Source organism: Telopea speciosissima, chromosome 9 (assembly GCF_018873765.1).
Source record: "Telopea speciosissima isolate NSW1024214 ecotype Mountain lineage chromosome 9, Tspe_v1, whole genome shotgun sequence".
In the NCBI taxonomy this organism is placed as follows: Eukaryota; Viridiplantae; Streptophyta; class Magnoliopsida; order Proteales; family Proteaceae; genus Telopea; species Telopea speciosissima.
In genome coordinates, this window is record NC_057924.1 from 48,624,029 (window position 1) to 48,644,136 (window position 20,108).

Consider the following 20,108-nt stretch of genomic DNA (forward strand, 5'->3'; position numbering starts at 1 on the left):
CCCCTTTGGGGGCCCTTTTCTTTTTCTTTAGTAATTATATTCTTTATTCACCCAAAAAAAAAAACTGCTTGGACTGAAAATAGAAACTAACCTAGGATTTCTAGAGACTCAACAAAATAGAAACTAGGACCGACTGTCCCATCATGTGGGCTGTGGATATATAGAATTGGCCCATTACAACAGTAAACCCATAATTACTTAGCCCATGATCCATATAATCCATGGGGCTCTGAATTTAGACTTGTTCAAGCTCAATTGATCAGATTTGAAACTTCAACCTGCATCTGATGTAGATACTCTACCTTGGACCGACCCAAACCCAGTTGGGTATCCAAATGGAGATGAACCAGGTCTAGTTTGAGTTTTTGGATCTCCAAGGATTTTAGGAATCTATGTTTTTTAGGGAGATAATGTCTTTTAATTTATTTTATTCTGTTTATTTTAGAAGTTAGCTACGTAGGATATTTGGTTTCCCAATTGTTCTTAGTTTCCTTATTTGAATTAGTTTCCTAGCTAGAAAGTTAGTCTTATTTTTAGGAGGCTTTTATTTCTCTTTATATATGATGTAATTCCCCATTGTTGGAGATAAATTGAATAGAATGGAACAATTGAGTTATGGTTTGAAGCCAGTGTGGTTGTGCACACTTCTTCCCCCCCCCCCCCTCTTCTTCTTCTTCTTCTTCTTATGCAATTCCTTCTCTTTGTTACGAAAACAACGCCCAAAATGGCGATTTGCAGAAGAAAAACGAAAATAGAAAGAGAGCACACAACGCACAACACAGAGATTTACGTGGTTCACCTCCAGTATGGAAGCTACATCCATGGCCGAGCAGTAGAACAGGTTTCACTATTTCTCTGAAATGTTACAAACCCTCATATATCCATCTCAAAGAGATAAGAACAATATATATAAGAAAACCCTAACCCCAGAAAGTACACAAATGCCCCTAGCCCAAAAATGCCAAAAACCTGGGCCAGACCAAAACATAACACATGGCTCAAAAGTACTCATTTCGAAGATCTCGACGAGCCCAACACAACTCCACGCCATTTTTCGGCATTCCGAGATCATTTCAAGGCCGAAACGGCCCTCCGAAGGTCTCAACCTCGCTTTCTGGGCCAAATCAGGCTTCACCAACAACACTCTTCCCCTACAACTCTGATTCTTCTCAAGTTTCCCCTCTTCTCCTAACCGGCCCTCCTCCAATTTGGTATCAACGCTCCTCCCTATCAATCTCTCTCATCCCATTCTTCTCTATCCCGTCTCTTCCATTACTGTTCTGCTATACCCAAAAAAAAAAAAAGTCCTGAAACCATACCCCATCCCAAATCCCTCTCTAAATCAGAATCCAAACCCCCTTTGATTCCACAGAACCTCCCCTTCGACTTTTGTAGTATATTCATCCTTTGACTCCAATAGAAAACCCCTCCCCGGTGTAGAGTTCAGCCAGCAACCAGGAAAAAAAAAGGGAGATAGAAGAAGAGAAGCAAGAGCGCGAGGCAGAGAAGCGAAAAAAAAAGAAAAAGAATTCGTACCTGGTTGTTCTGCCGCGAGTCGATTCCACCCTGCAGATTGGCTTCCTCGCACCGACACCATTCTTCAAAGTCGCGAAGGCCCCCTTCTGACCCCGCAGGGTGTCTCTCTGTCACAGATCGTCGCCTTCCTCACAGTCCGCCTCTCTGGTTCGACAGAATCAGCATCCCAGTTTAACTCGGTAACCTTTCTTTTCCCCCCTTCTCGCGTCTGCCTTCCTAATCAACCTTGTTTTATTTTGCTTTTACTGGTTTACCCCGCCTTATCCTCCTTATTTTGGTTTAGTCCTTTTTTCACTTAGTTTCCAAAATTACCCTCCACCCTTCCCCTTACGTATTACTTCTTGTGTTTCTTGTTGACCTTCCATATTACGGTTTTGCCACCTTCTTAGGAACTTCTACTTAATAGCAATTCTGCCACTATTGTCATAAACTTCATCTATTTCGTAAACCCACTATATCATGGAGGTTGATCGATGCGATTTACTCCTTTTGATTAGTAATGGGTTCCGTAAACTGCAGACACAACTTTCTAATTTGAAAAGAGGTTTTTTGGAGCTTGCCAATATTAACAACTTCTATGATAAGACATCAAGCATGATACAATCTTCAGAAGGCAGATCAGATGTGGAAGAAATGGACAACGAAAGCGATGATTAAACTGAAGTACACCGTCCGATCAAGATTGAAATTGAAGGACTGATCGACGGTCCAATTTCAGTTGTGAAACCCCACGATCCGATTCTCATTGAAGAGATGTCGTTTGCTAACGATCATCAGAAGATCGTGACATGTGATCATTAGATGCTCTGGATCATCGCCCCCATCAAATTCGATATTTGTGGATGCCAATCGAACGGGTCTTACTCTCTCATTTTACAAAACTCGTGGGCAAGTTTTTCTCAACACCGAGGGAATTGATGCAGATACTCTACCTTGGACCGAGCCAAACCCAGTTGGGTATCTAAATGGAGATGAACCAGGTCCAGTTTGAATTTTTTGGATCTCCTAGGATTTTAGGAATTTATGTTATTTGGGGAAATAATTTTTTTTAGTTTATTTTAGAAGTTAGCTACGTAGGATATTTGGTTTTTCAATTGTTCTTAGTTTCCTTATTTGAATTAGTTTCCTAGTTAGAAAGTTATTCTTATTTTTAGGAGTCTTTTATTTCTCTTTATATATGATGTAATTCCCCATCTTTGGAGATAGATTAAATAGAATGGAATAGTTGAGTTATGGTTTGAAGCCAGTATGGCTGTGCGTGTGCACTCTTCTCCCCCCCCCCCCCGCGTCCTTCTTCTTCTTCTTATGTGATTCCTTCTGTTCCCCTGCAACTCTGATTCTTCTTAGGTTTCCCCTCTTCTTGATGAATCTGTGATGAATCGCAGATTCATCACTTCTCCTAACCGGACCTCCACCAGCATCAGTGTCTCAGTGCCTATACATCAGAGGGAGTATTCACCCTTTCACTCGCATGCACTACCACATGTTAAATACAAATTCATAGAGTGCTTCCTGCTATGTGCCAACATGCAATTCTAAGATACCCAATATTTTCTATACAAAATGATTTATTTGGACATGGAATTTACAGGATTCTCCTGAAGTGCATGCCAATGCAGCAGAAATACTCTGTTCCATAACTCGTTATGCTCCTCCTGGCCTTGCTGCAAAAATTGCCAGCCCAAGGTTCTATTACATTTTCTTCTTATTGATTTGGATTTATGTTATGAAAAATAGTGTTTGCTAGTATTCCCTCCTTTTCTCATATATCTTGCATTCTTGCTTGCAGTTTTGTTGGACGATTATTTCATCATGCATTGGAAGATTCAAGACCAAAATCTGTTTTAGTTCACTCATTGTCTGTATGCATATCATTGCTGGACCCCAAGAGGTTATCATCAGGTCCATATCATACATATGGCCGCCAGCTGTCTCATGTACCAATAGTAACTGCTACTCCTGAGACAGTTGATGGCATGCTGGAGAGTGTAGGTAAGCTCACCTCTGTTACTGTTGATTTTGATATCCCCCCCCCCCGGCCCAACATAATTCTTTTTGATTCTGATGGCAATGTTCGTCTGTTGGAGTTCTTTCTTTTTTAAATTTTTATGGAATCTTGATGATGTCACTTATCCTTTCCTAACTTTTTGTAAATATCAGTGAACTGGTAGTATTATTTGTTAAATTGGTTTTAGGTATTGTGCAAGGCATGACAACCACGTATATGAAGACTAAGGTGATCCACATAGTTCTCATCTCAATTCATAGTTGTCATGGCAGCTAAGTGACCCAAGGCATTGGGGGCTTAGGCGCCATAGGAGCACAGTATATGTAATATGACAATGATAATTTTATATAATTAAGCTTATATGCAACATAGAAGCCATATTAATACAATATGATATAATTATGCAAGTAAAGGCCTAATATGAGAAAACCAACATATAATAAACAAAGCATATGATATAATAGAAGCATGTAAATAAACAAGCAATAAACATAAATCAATGTAAACTCGTGAAGTGTGAAAATACTGAGACGATATAATAGGTGTTGTCACAAGGCCACAAGGCATTAAGGCAATGTCCAAGATGGTAGCCTTTCTTGCATCGAATATGACATGCTGTCGCCTTGGACCCAAGCAGGCCCCTGGGCACCTAGGCGACACCTTGACTAGTATGTCTCAATTGATTGTCATATGACAGAGGTAATCGGTGCAGGAGCAAGTAGGCTTCGTTATGGTGTCAGGTTTATTTTAGGTGCTTCAGTCTCAATCATAGTTGTTGTGATGCTGTATTGAGAACCTTTGGACTCCAGAATGGGAAATTGGGAATGCCATAATTTGGTGGGATGGGGAGTGTTGTAATATGGGTACAAGGGTAGAACTGTCATAAGGGCATTTTGGTCTTGTACTCTATTCTGGAATGTTCCTCTATTTATTATAAATAAAGTTGGCCTGTGTCACGTTGACACAAGTCATTCTCCCTAATTTCAGATTTCATCATGGTATCCAGAGCTACGGGAAATCAATCTAGGGATTTCGGTTATGTTTGAGAGTGAAAAAACAGCAGCCGTCACCTTCCTTCCAACCTCCACACCACCACCGTAACAGCAGCAGCACCACCCCCTCTTCCGCCTCCTCCTTTCCATCACCACCAACCCTTCCGCTTCTCTCTCCTTTCTCACGTCTCTCTCTCCTCTCGCAAGACTACGGCCCCCCTCCTCTCCACTGTCTTTCTCCTTTTTTTCGTCTCTACAGCTACGACCGCAGGTTTTCTCTCCTGCCTCTCTCTTTCAGTCTCCCTTGGTGGTGGGTGTATCTCACCAAGGGCCCTTTTTTCTCGTCCACACTGTCCTAAATCTCCCACTTATTTTGGAGATTTTTTTTATGTGTTGTTAAGTGAAGATTTGTGATATGTTTTTTCCCCTTCTCTGTTGCCATGTCTGACAGTGAAAATTCTGCCATCTCTTATGGGTAAGGGGGAACCTCTGTGCATCGTGAGAAGGATTTCCCTAGTTTCCAGACTAACTCTGTCAAACTGGATGGCAATAATTACCTCATGTGGTCAAAGTATGTTTCGCTTGCCGTTGGTTCCCGTGGTTTGAAAGCCCATTTGATGGATACCACTGTTCGTCCCACTACTGCAGGGAAGGCCCAGGATAAACGGGATCTTGATGAGTGCCTGGTAATGTCTTTTCTCCTCAGTTCCATTGATCCTGCGATTTCTCACAGTTATTTGTTGTTGGAGACTGTTGCCGATGTCTGGAGTGTTGCCAAGGAAACCTACTCTAAGGTTGGTAATGATGCCCAGTGCTATGAACTCCGTCGGAAGATACATAAAATGGAACAAAAGGATTTTACTCTTAGCCAATACTACAATGCCATGAGAGGTATCTGGCAAACTTTGGATTTCTATGGGAAGTTTACTGCTACATGTCAGGCTGACACTATTGCATACTACCAATGGGAGGAAAAGCTTCGGGTGTATGATTTTTTGGCCAGATTGAACATGGAGTATGATCCTATTCGTGCACATGTCTTGAATAGGGATCCCTTTCCAACCCTTACCCAGGCATATACTATTATTGCTTCTGAAGAAAGCCGACGTGAGGCTATGGTACACCCTCCTCCTGTGGAGTGTGCTGCCCTTTATATGGCTCCCTCTAAAGGGGCCTTGACTCCCTCTATGGCTTCTCCTTCTATTCAGAATCGTGGTTCTGCTGCCCCATCTGGGCGACCTCCTGTTAAGTGTGACTACTGTGGGAAAGAGTGTCACACCAAGGATCATTGCTAGAGACTTCATGGCCGTCCACTTGATTTGACCCGCCCAAATCTAGTGGCAGTGTTGCTCATCAATCCATCTCTAAGGATGATTCTTCCAGTTCCACCAATACACCTCTCTATACCAATGAGATGACCCACCTGCGGAGTTTGATGTCACGGTTAGAATCTACTACTTCAGCACCTTCGGCCATGCAAGTGTTGCCTTTGCCACTATTGCTCCTTCCTCTGCCAGTTCCTCTACAGGTATTCGGTTTTGTGGTCATAGTTCTTCTGTCAAATCCCTTCTTGGATTATTGACTCTGGTGCTACCGATCACATGACCAGTTCTCCCAAATACTTTGCCCAATATTATCCATTAGCTGGTAATTATAAGGTTCGAGTTGCTAATGGCTCTTTTTCTCCTATATCTGGCAAGGGGGTTATACATTGTTCACCTTCCCTTTCTTTATCTTCTGTTCTTCATGACCCACATTTTTCTACTAACCTGTTATCCATTAGTAGTAGTACACGTGAGCTCAATTGTAAAGTGACTTTCTTTCCTTCTCACTGTGTATTTCAGGACTTGGAAATGGGCTGTACGATTGCATGTGGTAAGATGGAAGGTGGTCTGTACTTGTTAAAGCAGCCTCCTACTGCTTTATGTACCGTGGCTTCTCTCCCAGGATCTGGATCTAAAGCACTAGCTGATTTACATACGTGGCATCATCGATTAGGACACCCACCGCTAAGAACTCTAGCTTATTTCCTAGTTTTTCTAAAGATTGTAACTTGAACAATTTTCATTGTGATGCTTGCATTTTTGCAAAGCAAACCAGATCTACATATCTAGTGTCGGATAATAAAAGTTTAATTCCTTTTAGCTTAATTCATTCTAATGTGTGGGGCCCTGCCCGTGTGGTTTCTTCTTCTGGTTTTCATTGGTTTGTGACTTTCATTGATTGTTTTAGTAGAACCACTTGGGTTTATTTAATGCACCAGAAGAGTGATGTTTTTTCTATTTTTCAGCATTTTCATAACATGGTTTCAACACAGTTTGATGCTAAAATCAGAATACTAAGGTCTGATAATGGCACTGAATATTCGGTTTCACCAAACTTCCTGTGTAGATACTCCACCTCAAAATGGAGTGGTAGAGAGAAAAAACCATCATCGTCTAGAGATTGCTAGGTCTTTGATGTTTGCTATGAATGTTTCTGTTCGGTTTTGGGGAGATGCTGTCACCACGGCAGCCTTTCTTATTAATAGGATGCCATCTCGTGTCCTAAATATAAGAGCTCCATTGAAACTCTTCTAGGTAGTAGGGTCACTTTCCCTGTTGCCCCTAAGGTTTTTGGCTGTGTTGCTTTTGTTTGGAATCATCATGTGCATGGGAAATTAGACCCCAGGGGTCTTCGGTGTATTTTTTTGGGAGACTCAGCTACCCAAAAAGGCTATAAATTTTACCACCCTTCTTCGTGAAATTTTTTTGTTTCCATGGATGTTATTTTTCAGGAATATTTTCCCTTTTACCCTGTTCCTCTTCAGGGGGAGTCTGTTCACTAGGAAGAGGTCCTTCAAATTCCCATAGATCTGCCTTGGGAAGACGAGAATGTTCTTGAGGATGGGGTTACTAGTCAAGAATAGCAAGGTGCGATTTCTGTTTAGGGGGAGACTCTTGTGTCCCCTACTATGCCCACTGAATCCATTGTTCAACCAAGTAATCAACCAGGTAATGGAAATACAGTTCAGGGAGATAAGTCACTACTGACATTTAGCAGGAAGGAAAATCTCAACCAGAACAGGCCTACTACCATCTTTCCACTAAAATTGACTGCAGAGGTTCCAAGTTCTACCATCTCTGAACCCTGTGGTAAGCTTCCATCTGTTCCTCTTAATGATGATCCTACTCTTGACCTTCCTATTGCTACTAGAAAAGGTAAACGTAGTTGTACTCAATACCCAATCTCAAATTTTGTTTCTTATGATTCATTATCTCCCATTTTTCAGACCTTTCTTACTTCCCTGTCTTCTATGTCTCTTCCTAACTCTTGGCAGGAGGCAGTGGCACACTCAGATTGGAAAGAAGCTATGAAGGAAGAGATGAGAGCCCTTGATAAAAATAACACATGGGATTTGGTTCAACTTACACCGGGAAAGAGAGTTGTTGGGTGTAAATGGGTGTTTGAAGTAAAACATAAGGCTGATGGGAGCATTGAAAGATATAAAGCCAGGCTGGTTGCTAGAGGCTTCACCCAGACGTATGGGATTGACTATTAGGAGACGTTTGCTCCAGTGGCCAAGATGAATACTGTGAGGGTTCTCCTGTCTTATGCATTGAATCAATAATGGAATTTATTTCAACTTGATGTAATAAATGCATTCTTGCATGGTAAGTTGACTGAGGAGGTCTTCATGGATATTCCACCAGGATTTGATTCTCCAAAGACTCAGGGAAAAGTGTGTAAGCTCAATCGAGCTCTTTATGGGTTGAAGCTGTCTCCCCGGGCATGGTTTGGTAGGTTTTATAAAGCAATGGTCTCCATTGGGTTCAAGCAGAGCAATGCAAACCACACACTATTTATTAGGTGTTGTAATGCAGCTGAATGGTGGGTGTTGTATGGGGAATTGGCTGAGAATTTAAGGAGAATAGCAATCAAGGTCCTTACCCAAACATGTTCCGCATCTGGCTGTGAGAGGAACTGGAGTACATTTTCGCTTATCCACTCCAAGAGGCGCAACAGATTGGGTTCCAAATGTCTATCTGACATGGTGTATGTGCACTACAACTTGAGGCTGAAACTACAATACATACGCATGGGATATGAGGGACAAAGGGGCATTATTGACCTCGCCGACATCTTTCAGGTTGACTCAGATGATGAGGACCCTATTGTGGATTGGGTGAGGGATAGAGGTGAACCGGTGTTGGATCAGGAGGGAGGTAGGCTAGACCCTGTGATAACTTCTGAGATGCGTGCTGATGTGGATGACGCACGGGAAGCATCACCCATACCATTCCAACCCACAGGTGGCAATGTTGATGAGGATGATGACTGGTCCAGGTCCTCAAGTGGTACTGGTAGGAATCAGACTCAAACTCAGACTAGAACTGATGGAAGTGATGGTGATGGTAATGATGATGGTAGTGATGATGGCAGTGATGATGATGGTGGTGGTGGTGGTGGTGGTGAAGCATTTGATGGAATGCGAGAGCGTTATGTGGTAGACCAGCAGACGGCGCCTGTAGAGCCAGTCTGATTCACTGGAGAAACACAATTTGATCATGCCACACAAGATACGGACCATGGTGCACGTGAGGCCGCACCCGCACCCGCACCCTCACGTACCCCCTTATCATACACTAGGAAGCGTAGGGGTCGGCAAACATAGGCTGTTGATTATATGGATATTGATGTGTTATCTAGCTCTGTTGGCGGATTGAGTATGGGTGATAGAGAGGGAGGATCGAGTGGGCCTTGGGGTGCCCCATCTCTTGACGCACATACCACTCCATCGTCATCGGATTATAGTGCATCACAATCTCAAGGTGGATATGGATATGGGCAGTTCGTTGGGGACTATGACTCCCAACCCCAGTACCAGCCCCAGGGACGTACTGGTCCTACTGGATCATCTTTTGTGGACGACATCTTTTCATACCCTAGCTACCCAACTCACCAACCATACATGCTGCCAGCAGGCCCAGCACCGACATCACATCATACTGGATCAGTGGGTAGTCATGGTTCTTCACAGTCACAGATTGGTCACCAATATCCTAGGATAGGTTACCTTCAATATGTTGATGACTCCATTTACATGGCAATTGTGGATGACTATACTCGTTTCTTTTCCGAAACTATACCGTGGTCCACGTATGTCCTTCAAACAGAGGACAATGGATGTCGACTCCAGCGAAGCATGAGTGGGGTCGATTCAGGAAAGCATAGCAATTATTATTAGGTATTTTTTATGCACATTTGACTTTATTTTTGATTCATTACTTTGTTTCAATTTGTTATTATGTCTTTGAGTACTTATATAGTTATACAATGTGTATTTAACTATTTTTACATCAGGGTCTGATCGTATACTGTCAATCAAGGGTGCAAACCCAAAACACCATTTTGAGTTCACTTTTTTGTAATATGAAGGTTTAAATGTGTTCATTTAGCTTAAATAAGGGTGTACATGAAGTATCAAGCCTTAATATGGCCAAAAACCCACTGAAATATACTACCGAAATATGGCAGAACAAATACCATATTTCGATGAAATTTTGGTACATTTCGGATATTTCAGATATCTCGGCCAGCCCGAGATACCGATATATCGCGAGATATTGAACCTTGCTTGTAATGTAGTACTTGGATTTGACAAATGGGCGAATGGATGATGCTCCTAAATAATCTTGGACAGTTAAATCTTCAAGAATTGGAGATAATTGATCTTCAAAACTCTGACAGACTTGATCAGCAAACCGGAACAAATTTGTTTTGCAAAGCCTGAGAAGAATCGTTCTTCAAAATAGAGAGAAGCACCGATCTTAATAAAGGCAGAAAAAAAAAAAAAAACAGACACAATCTTCCAAAAAAGGCAGGTTTCATCGATCTTCAATAGCTGTCCAGTGATGAATCTCGAATCTTCACAGTAACATATAATCTTAAAAGAGATAAACATATAGGACAACAAACATCGGAAAAACCTGAATCAACCCAACTATAAATCCTCAAATAGCTCTTCAATACTTCAATCTCCCTCTCATGGTAAATACAGCCCAATAACTAAAGATACCCAATGCAATGGTGGAAAAAAACTGGTCTTCAATGTTTTGAACAAATGTTCTGCAATGTCTGCAAGGTTCTGCAAGTTCTGCAATGTCTGCAAGTTTCTACAAGTTTTGCAATGTCTGCAATTTCTGCAAGTCTACAAGGGAATTGTACACAATCTCCCCCTCATGTATAGTAGTACACGGGGACAAGTAACGGAGATGATGTAAGGGATAATGGCAAAAACGTAATTGACCAAAAATTTCCAAGAGGTGTTATGGGTAATGAAAAAAGGAGGAATGGCAGATTAGAGTATATCATAAACTTCTAAAGTGGTTATTGGTAATTGCCAAAGGTATGGTATGGGATATGGGTAATTGAAGAAGCAGTGGGATAAAGAATCATGGAGTAATGCAACATATCAATTTTCAACCTTCTTCAATTGATCAAACAAACTTCTTAGATGGAAACTTCAATATTCAAAACTTGATCGACTTCACACAAGGAAGAACCAGTGTCCAAAAAACTCCAATCTGTAAACTCCCAAATGCTGAACAGAACTCATGAAAATACTTGGGCTGAATCAATGTAATAACTTTCTAGAAAACTTGGATCAGACCTGAATTACTAGATATGAACCTGTAGAAAAGCTCCCAGAGTAAGCTGGCTATGAACCTATAGAAAAGCTTCACACAACTGAATAGATTCGTAGTCGCAACCAATAACCATGGAACAACTGTTGTAATCCCAAATAGAAACTGATCTCTAGAGTAGTAGATTCGATTCTTCACTAAGGTGAAAGAATTTCGATCTCCAATATTAGGCAAACACAATCTCAAGAACAGGGCAGCAGCTGTCCTTATGAAGGCAGCATTAACATGTTAATTGGTCATGCTTACAGAAGCCATTCAACAGAACCAGTAAGTAGAACTGTAGAAGACAATAACTCAGCAGATCCAATAGGAATTGATGCAGCCATCCACATAGGAACCAGAAAGATATAGGTTGATAGTTGGAGAAATTGACCATAAGGAAGAAACCTGAATTTTTTTTCAAAAAAAAACTCCATGAATGATGCTGAAACTAGGGTAGAGTACTCCTCTGATGTTGATAAAACTCCCCTAAAAAATCAGCAAGAGAGGACATCGCTAACCCTAAGATCGATTATAGTCAGAGTCAGGGTTTTTACAAAACCCTGAAAGGTGAGATCAATTGTAGGGAAGGGGGCTTCAAAGAATTGATGATGACTTGTCAAAGATTGATGATGTCTTGGAATAGATGTTGTCCTCAGCTGCTTGAATGGATCTCCAATACGAACAACCAATCTCTTTTTGTGATTGAGACTTGATCTTCAAGAGGGAGAAACATCAAAAAAATGCAGAAAAAATAGGGCAGCAGTTATCACATGAAATAGACCTTCTTCAAGCCATGTATTGATGAAGTAAATTGTCCCTCTTGATGGTAGAAACACCTCCAAAAAACTCCAGCAGTAGCAAGTAACCCTAACCCAAAATAAGGATCTATTGGGGTAGGGGTCTTCAAACACTTGGAAAGAGGCTAATATTGAGGTTGAGTGATCCTTATAGTAGTGGAGAATCACCCCTCAAAAATCAGCAGCAACTGAAAGGAGAAACCCTAAAAATCATTGGAGCCAGGATTTTGAGAAAACCCTGATAAAGGAGATCGATTGGGGTAAATCAAGGCTGGAGAAGAAAAAAGAGAAAAGAGAAGATGGAAAAAAGATAGATAGATGCTAGGAATTATTGCAGATGGAGCTCCAACAATGGAAGATCAGCCTTCAATAGTGACAGGGATCAGATCTTCAAAGAATTCTGGAAAACTCCAATATCGCATTGTTGTGCCAGCAACTATTGATCAAAAAAAGTAATGAAGAAGAGGTAGGTAGGATGGAGGAGGGCAGCAACTAAATCATTGGTTTAGGTTTACCTCATTAGTGCTGCCCTCTTACAAGGATGAGAGAAAAAAAACCAGAAGAAGTAGAAGCCGAGAGAGAGTGAAAGGAGAGAGAAGATGACAGAGAAATTTTTTTTTTTTTTCTTACTTTCCTGTAACCCTAGATCAGATTAGGAGGCTCTGATACCATGTTAGCAGAATCGAGAATGAGAGAATTAGAGAATAGCTTGAAAAACAAGTAAACAAAACAGATAAAATACCCAAAATACCCTTATTGGGTTCCATATCTCAACAATTATAAAGCTAAAAAATGGGGGTTGTAAGGTGTACACGAAATTAATATTTTATTATAGTGAGTCCCACTCCCATTATCCATGTTTGTGTTGTTAGTTGGTTAGGAGACTAGTTGTTGGTCTCTAAGTTGGTTTAGGAAATCTAAAATTCTAGATTCCTTAGCTGTCCAAGAGTCCTAGTTAGGAAATTTTAAATATTATATTATTAGTTATTAAGTTGATCTAGGAGATTTTTTTTTTCTATAAATAAGCATTGTATCCATAATCGATAGGGTTAGTTAATAGATTGATTTATTTGCTTTGGCAATGCGCTAGCTAGATATTCTCTCTCTCTCTCTCTTCTCCTTTCCTCCCTCCCTCTCCCCCTCCTACGGCTATTACTCTTTACCCCTTCTTTTCCTCCTATGTTTTCTCATTGCAAACTTTATCCTGTTCCTTTTTCCTTTGTCAATTATTTCAGCTTTCTTTTCTTCTTTTAAATCGATGGCTATTGTTCTTGTCTAAAATTTTTGGATCACAGCTAAGCTCCTTCTTTTCCCCCTTCTTTTTCTCTCTTTATACTATTAAATCGATAGCCTTCTCTTATTCTCTCTCTTGTTTCTATCCATTGGTTTGAATTTTATATCCTATTTTTGCAGGAAATGTCTTCTCTCTCTCTCTCTCTCTATCTGATCACTTCACCCCATTGATTTCAAATATTTAGTTTCTTTTTAGTGTCTGATTTCTGTTCTGAAACTTATTTATATGTGATAATTATTGCTTAAATTCTGCACAATTAAATCTAGATTCTGATATGGCCATATCATCTATTAGATCAAAATCTGACCATTAATTCTGAGATTAGATTTGGCCCATATACAGCTGTCAGATCAAGATCTCTTCTAATTCATTAGTGGGCCCATTACCAGCAGGCCAATCAGATCCATCAGATCTGACCGATCTGCATCCTGCAGTCAGTACACCAGAATAACAGTTAAGTTACCGATTTTGAGTATGATTAGGATACATAATAGCTTTCTAAGAGTTCTGTTTTGAGTTTATTTACTTAATTCAATGGGCGAAAGAGATTAGGTGCAGAATTATGAGTCTAATTAAGAGTTTCCAAAGTCCTTATATAGTTATATATATGTATACCCCCCTCCCCAATCAATTAAGCATGATTTGAGTAAAGAATTTTGAGTTTTCTTCAGAGTTTTGAAGCTGTTGAGTTTTTCATATGGGACTGGTATTCCACATCCGGTCTCCTGATCAATTACTTATCAAGTGTGATTGATCCTCTCTCTTCTTATCTGTTCTTCTTATTCTCTAATTCTGATATTTTCCTCTAATTCTTTTATTTCTCCCTGATTTCTTCTCTTCTATATTGAATATTGATTTCAGATTTCTAACTATTTCTTGCTGGTTATTATATTTGAACTGCAAATCTGAGGTTCTGCAATTTAATAGATTGATCCCCGATCTGTTCCTTAGATCTGATCATCAATCCCTGCCAATCTTTCTCTTTTCTTGCTTGTATTTTGAAATTAAAACTAGTTGGATTTCATCTAGTTTTAGGTCCCTGATTTTCAAGGACTCTACTTCAAGTGATAGATCTGGTAAAGCTCTACACTTGAACAGAATTACATTCGGATCTAATCGTTGTATTTTGAGGTATTGAATTTCTCTTATTTTTAGTCAATTCAGTCTATAACCTGATTTTCTCAACTTCTGTGGTGATCCTGGTTGTAATTCTTTCTTTTAGATTCCTTTCTACAACCTTGAACTGCATTAACTGCATTAGAAACTTATTCAAATCATTTTATTTTTTGATAATTATTTTCTACTTCTTTTTTATGGAAACTTCTCTTAAGCAAGGTTTTAGAACTCAATTTCGCCCCTGGTTTTGCCAGGCCACAAAACCAAGTTATGTCGAGATCTCGGCAGAATGTTGTATTTTTTCCTGTCTTGACTTGGTGGTGGGTTTCAGTGGCCATACGGCCAAGATAGGTCCTTAAACTTGACATCCACCTTATTTTAGGCCTTCTAAACACAATGGAAACATTAGTTTTTACAAATTCAAACCCAAAATGGTACTTTCACTTCGGACCCTAGGTTGGCAGCTATTCCACACAATATTTAGAATACATATAATTAAAGTAGATGTGTAAAATAACTTAAATAAGCATTAGGAATTAAAAGACATCAAACCATAAACCATTTAAGCATTAGGCATCATATTCATAATCATTAATCATACATGGTGATGGTTTGACGGTTTGTTAACAATTGTTAGAAACTTGGAAAGAGACATAGATTAAACAAATACAAGTGTAAGTGTGTAACAAGTTATACCATTTGAGAGTAACCTAGTACTGAAACGAGTGTCGGGCCGGATCATCAAAATGACCATGTTGTTTTCAAATCAAACTCTGCTTTGATTGAATCACAAACACTGGCCATGACATATTATGCTGGAAGTAACGCTCAAAGTCGTCCACAACATCCCCTATGCTGGAACTCTGTCTTTTGATGTTGAAGCTTCAATGTTGAATCTACAAGCTTTAATCTTCAGTTGGAGATGAGATTTGCCAAAAACAAGCACCAAACATGTGTTTTCCCTTCACAGCAGACCGAGAGAGGCGAGACAAAGCGAGATTTCGAGTTTGGGGTCGAAATCTCGCCGAAAAGGTGGTACTTCTGTAACTTGGTTTGATCTGATTCGACTCGGTCGAACCGAGACCGAGTTAAGTCACGAGATCTCGGCGAGATACCGAGATCTCGACCGAGATATTGCTCTTTTTTGGTGTCGCCTGTGGTCTCATCTCGAGTCCTGGTGAAACCGAGATAATATCGAGATCTCACCGAAATCTTGTACCATGTTTTTGAGCCTTTAAAGGGGTATGCCGTACACCGTTTTTTGAGGTAATGTTTGGAGCAGCTTATTCTTGATTCCCTTTATCTATCGGTGATGCTTCTCTATTCATATTTTATGGTTTCCTCTTTGTTCCCCCTCCCTCCCCCCTTCTCAGCAGACCTCTAGGGTGTTAGATTACCCTTTTCTGTGATTAAATTACATTGTAAACAATCAAGGAGGATGAAGGGTGAAATATTCAGGTGGCTTATTGCTTGGAGAATCTTTGTATGCTACTTCAGAGTGGGCAGTTATTTTTTCAGGAATAAGAAACTAAATATATTCAAGATTTAATTACTTTTCACAATTATTTGTTGAAATTTTGTGAAAAGAATCCTGTATGAAGATTACTTTTCACAAGTATTTATTGAAATTTGGTGAAGAGAATCCTATATGAAGAATTGCATTTTTTTGCCAACTACAAAAGAGTGAATTTATAGATTCGTGTTCTTTGTAGGTGATTTACTCAAACTTCTGGATGTGTCATCTGCCGAGAGCATCTTGCTGACTACATATGGAAAGTTGCAGCCTCCTCTTGGCAAACACCGTCTGAAGGTAGTCTTTTATATCATGCGCTTGGCGATTTTTCATGCATAAAAATCAATTGCCTCTTTGGTTGTTGCTTCTTTACCAATATAATAATAGATTGCTGTGTCCTCACGTCTAGAGTTATATTCTCCGCCTGCTTTTTCTTTTTATCAATGTGTAATTTTTTGTGGGTAGGGGGGATATTGATACAGATGTTCCAATGTTAGTTTTGGATTGGTTGATATTAAAATGAACAACATTTTGATCATACATGCTAACAATAGTCAACCTGGAATTTATCAGATTCTGGAGTTCGTCTCTGTTCTGCTGACATTTGGTAGTGAAGCTGCTGAGAAGGAATTGATTCAGCTAGGAGCTATACAACGTGTTTTAGATTTATTCTTTGAGTAAGTTTTACGTACCTGAGTACTTTTTATGATATGACCAGGATCTTAATTATTGCTATTTGTGTGTCATAGATACCCGTACAATAACTTTTTGCATCGCCATGTGGAGAACATCGTAGTTTCATGCTTGGAAAACAAGAAGCTTCCACTTGTTGAACATCTTCTTCACAACTGTGGCCTTGTTGGAAAAATACTAGGAGCAGAAAAGAATTTCACTTTGGCAACTGATCCAGACAAGGTAGTCCAGCTTTTGCATCTATCATTGGTTACATATTAATGTGAAGTCTTATCTTTATTCATTTCTATTGGTTCATGAGATGCATATCCTCGTTTCTTTCTTTGTTACTAATAGTGGCATATCTCATTTTTTGGATTCATAACTTGTATAGAGACGCTAAGCTTTTCCAGTCTTTCCTGCAGCCAACAGTTCCTGTTGAGGGAAAATCACCGCCAAGAATAGGAAATATTGGACATATTACACATATAGCTAACAAGCTTGTTCAATTGGGGGGAAGCAACAGTCAAGTGCAGGCTTATTTGCAGGTTTGCTGATGCCATCTTCATTTTTTGCTTGAACCAAAAAAACAATGAAGAAATTCTGAAATTTGTTGCTAAATAAAACACGGGTAATTTACACATACCACCCCTGAGGTTTGATGAAAGGATGATTTTACCCCCCAGTTTTGGAAAATTCTGCGTACCCCCCTGAGGTTTACAAACAGTAACAAATAAACCCATTCTGTTAGTTTATGACTAACACTGTTAAAATCAAAAGGTAAATGCCCCTTTAAGAAAAAAAAAAAACCTGCAACTCATCTTCCCCAAATCGATTGGGAAAGATGAGTTACAGGTATCCCCATCGATTGCTCCATCCATGGCTTCTAATGGAACATCTCCGGTGAGCTTCCGGTGTTAATTTGGATTAACGAAACTAGGGTTTTCTTGGTTTTTAGCATAATTCCAATGATTCAAGGCAGATTCCAATCCGGATCTGATTCCTGGGTTTTAAACCTGATGAGATGCAACTGTTTTCGATCAAGGGAAGGGAAGGGAAGTTCTGTGGTCCTGTATCAAAAGCAACAATCCAAACAATGAAAGAAGAGAAGAGAAAAGAAGATATCACCGTCACTGTCATCGTCATGAATCATAGTGGGGAGTTTCCAGAAGAAGCGGCTGGTTTATGCGGTCTCTGCATTTATGTCTGAAGACAACAAAGATGGGTTCATTCGGTGAACGGTGACTTGATGAGAGCAAAATATGTATATATATATATTTCCTAGTTGTGGGTTTTCTAGGATTCTTATCAACTCTTTATCTTAAATCTAAAAGAAGTCTTACTATCTTACCAAATCCAATTACATCTGTACCCTGCCCAGAAAACAGAGATTCCTCTTTTTTCTTTGGTGGGAAGTTGAGAATTGAGGCTTTCTTCTTCCTACTTTTCCTTCTCATAACGATTTCAATTTCTTTAGGAACAAAAAAAGGAAAGATGACAGAGCATGAGTGGAATCTAAATTTTGAAATGTCACTGTGCAGAGATTTTTCTGTTAATATTTTTTGTGTTGTTGGTTGTTCAGGCTCTCTGTTCTTGATGTTTGATGTTCAATTGGAATAGTAGAAAACCAATGAAACTTACCTATCTTTTAAGTTTATTGAATCAAACTCTTTAAAAAAAAAAAAAGTTTTTAGATTTCAATTTTTAAGGTTCTGCCAATTAAGATATGGAGGTCAATTCCATACCCAGTTGCTTTCCTGCAAAACTAATAAAAGGATTAGAAACAAGTGGGGTGGGGCTAAGAAGACTGCTATGGTGGGCTCTGAGCTGGGCGAAAACGGAGGAGATTAGAAGAAGCACATCTCTCATAATCACACTACAAAACTTTATGTCCTTTTGATGTAAAAGGGTAAAGTACACCTGTTAATCGCTTACTTCTGTTCTCCCTTGACGGCTGCAGTAGAGGATCCAAATTGGTTAGTTCATATTACTTTCTACTTTGTGTTCATCATTATACAGATAAATAAGAAAAAAAGAAAATTAAAAAAAAAAAAAAGGATCGAAAACAGTTGCATCTCATCAGGTTTAAAACCCAGGAATCAGATCCGGATTGGAATCTGCCTTGAATCATTGGAAATATGCTAAAAACCAAGAAAACCCTAGTTTTGTTAATCAAAATTAACACCAGAAACTCACCGGAGATGTTCCATTAGAAGCCATGGATGGAGCAATCGATGGGGATACCTGTGACTCATCTTCCCCAATCGATTTGGGGAAGATGAGTTGCAGATTTATTTTATTTTTTTTTTCTTGAAGGGGCATTTTTGCCACTTTACCTTTTGATTTTAACAGTGTTAGTCATAATCTGACGGAATGGGTTTATTTGTTACCGTTTGTAAACCTCAGGGGGGTACACAGAATTTTCTAAAACTGGGGGGTAAAATCATCCTTTCGTCATACCTCAGGGGTGGTATGTGTAAATTACCCATAAAACACGTTTGAACTCTTTCTTTTTTTTCTGAAATGGATAATGATGCACTTTTATTAAGGGAAATAGTGGAAAGAGGGTACCGACAAAATGGCCATAGGGGACCCATTAAAGTAGAATAAAAGTTGTCTTTTCTTAGTTTTGATTGAATCTTTGATTGGGCATGAAGTTCAAATGTTCAATTGGATATACGCATGCTTTCAAATTTCTTAGTATTTTTTTAGGATGTTCAGTAACTTATTTTGTTTTAATTCCTCATTTATAGTGGAAAGAAATAAAGATTTGAAACTTTTAGACTGCTTTATCAATAGAGTGTTGAATTTATGTTCTTCTGTTAGTTTTCTTTTGTCCTTCGATTCGCTTCCCCTTCATGTTGTTATGCAGCATGATTTTACTAAAGGAGGGAAAAATTTTGTAATTAACATCTGATGGTTAGATAGGACACTAGGGCTGAGAGCATATTTGTCTAGATGTCGCCTAGGTGTCCTACACCTTGGATGCCTAAGCACCTTGTTGGTGTTGCCTCGTGTGCGGCTCCTTCCAATGCCTTGTGTTGCTTACACGCTGTGACAACTATGGCTTAGAGTTAATCTACTGTAAGTGCTCTGTTTGGGGTGGGAAATATGGAGGAGTTGGTGGTAGATGGTGCAAATAGGTTCTGTTGTGTTTGAGGTCAGATCCCTTTAATTATCGTGGATCCCTATAAAAGCGGATACTAAATATTCTGTTTTCTGGAGCCCAATTTTAAAGAAAATGGAGAGAAGACTAGCAAGGCGGAAAAGGGGACATTTATCCATAGGATGAAGGGTTACTAAAATTCATGCGGCGAGATCTCACTAATAACTCATTATCGCAAGTTCTCAAGATGAGATGACAAGCGATACAGAAAAACTACACCAACTCGACCGAGATCTCGTGATTTATCTCGGTCTCGGTTCGACTCGATCGAACCAGACCACTTTAAGTTATTTAAATACAAGGTCTCGGCAAGATTTCGACTCTCTCGCCTTTGTGAAGGGAAAAC

At 39.6% G+C, this 20,108-nt stretch overlaps 1 protein-coding gene across 1 annotated transcript in view; it reads left to right on the forward strand.

Moving 5' to 3' along the window:
• LOC122639959 (serine/threonine-protein phosphatase 6 regulatory subunit 2-like) overlaps nucleotides 1-20,108 on the forward strand; it is a 114,473-nt gene that overhangs the window by 73,634 nt on the left and 20,731 nt on the right. Inside the window, exons 9-14 of the mRNA XM_043833022.1 lie at nucleotides 3,128-3,222; nucleotides 3,326-3,528; nucleotides 16,124-16,221; nucleotides 16,498-16,601; nucleotides 16,674-16,839; nucleotides 17,022-17,144. Of these exons, the coding sequence (XP_043688957.1) occupies nucleotides 3,128-3,222; nucleotides 3,326-3,528; nucleotides 16,124-16,221; nucleotides 16,498-16,601; nucleotides 16,674-16,839; nucleotides 17,022-17,144 (789 nt within the window). The remainder of the gene's footprint in view (nucleotides 1-3,127; nucleotides 3,223-3,325; nucleotides 3,529-16,123; nucleotides 16,222-16,497; nucleotides 16,602-16,673; nucleotides 16,840-17,021; nucleotides 17,145-20,108) is intronic.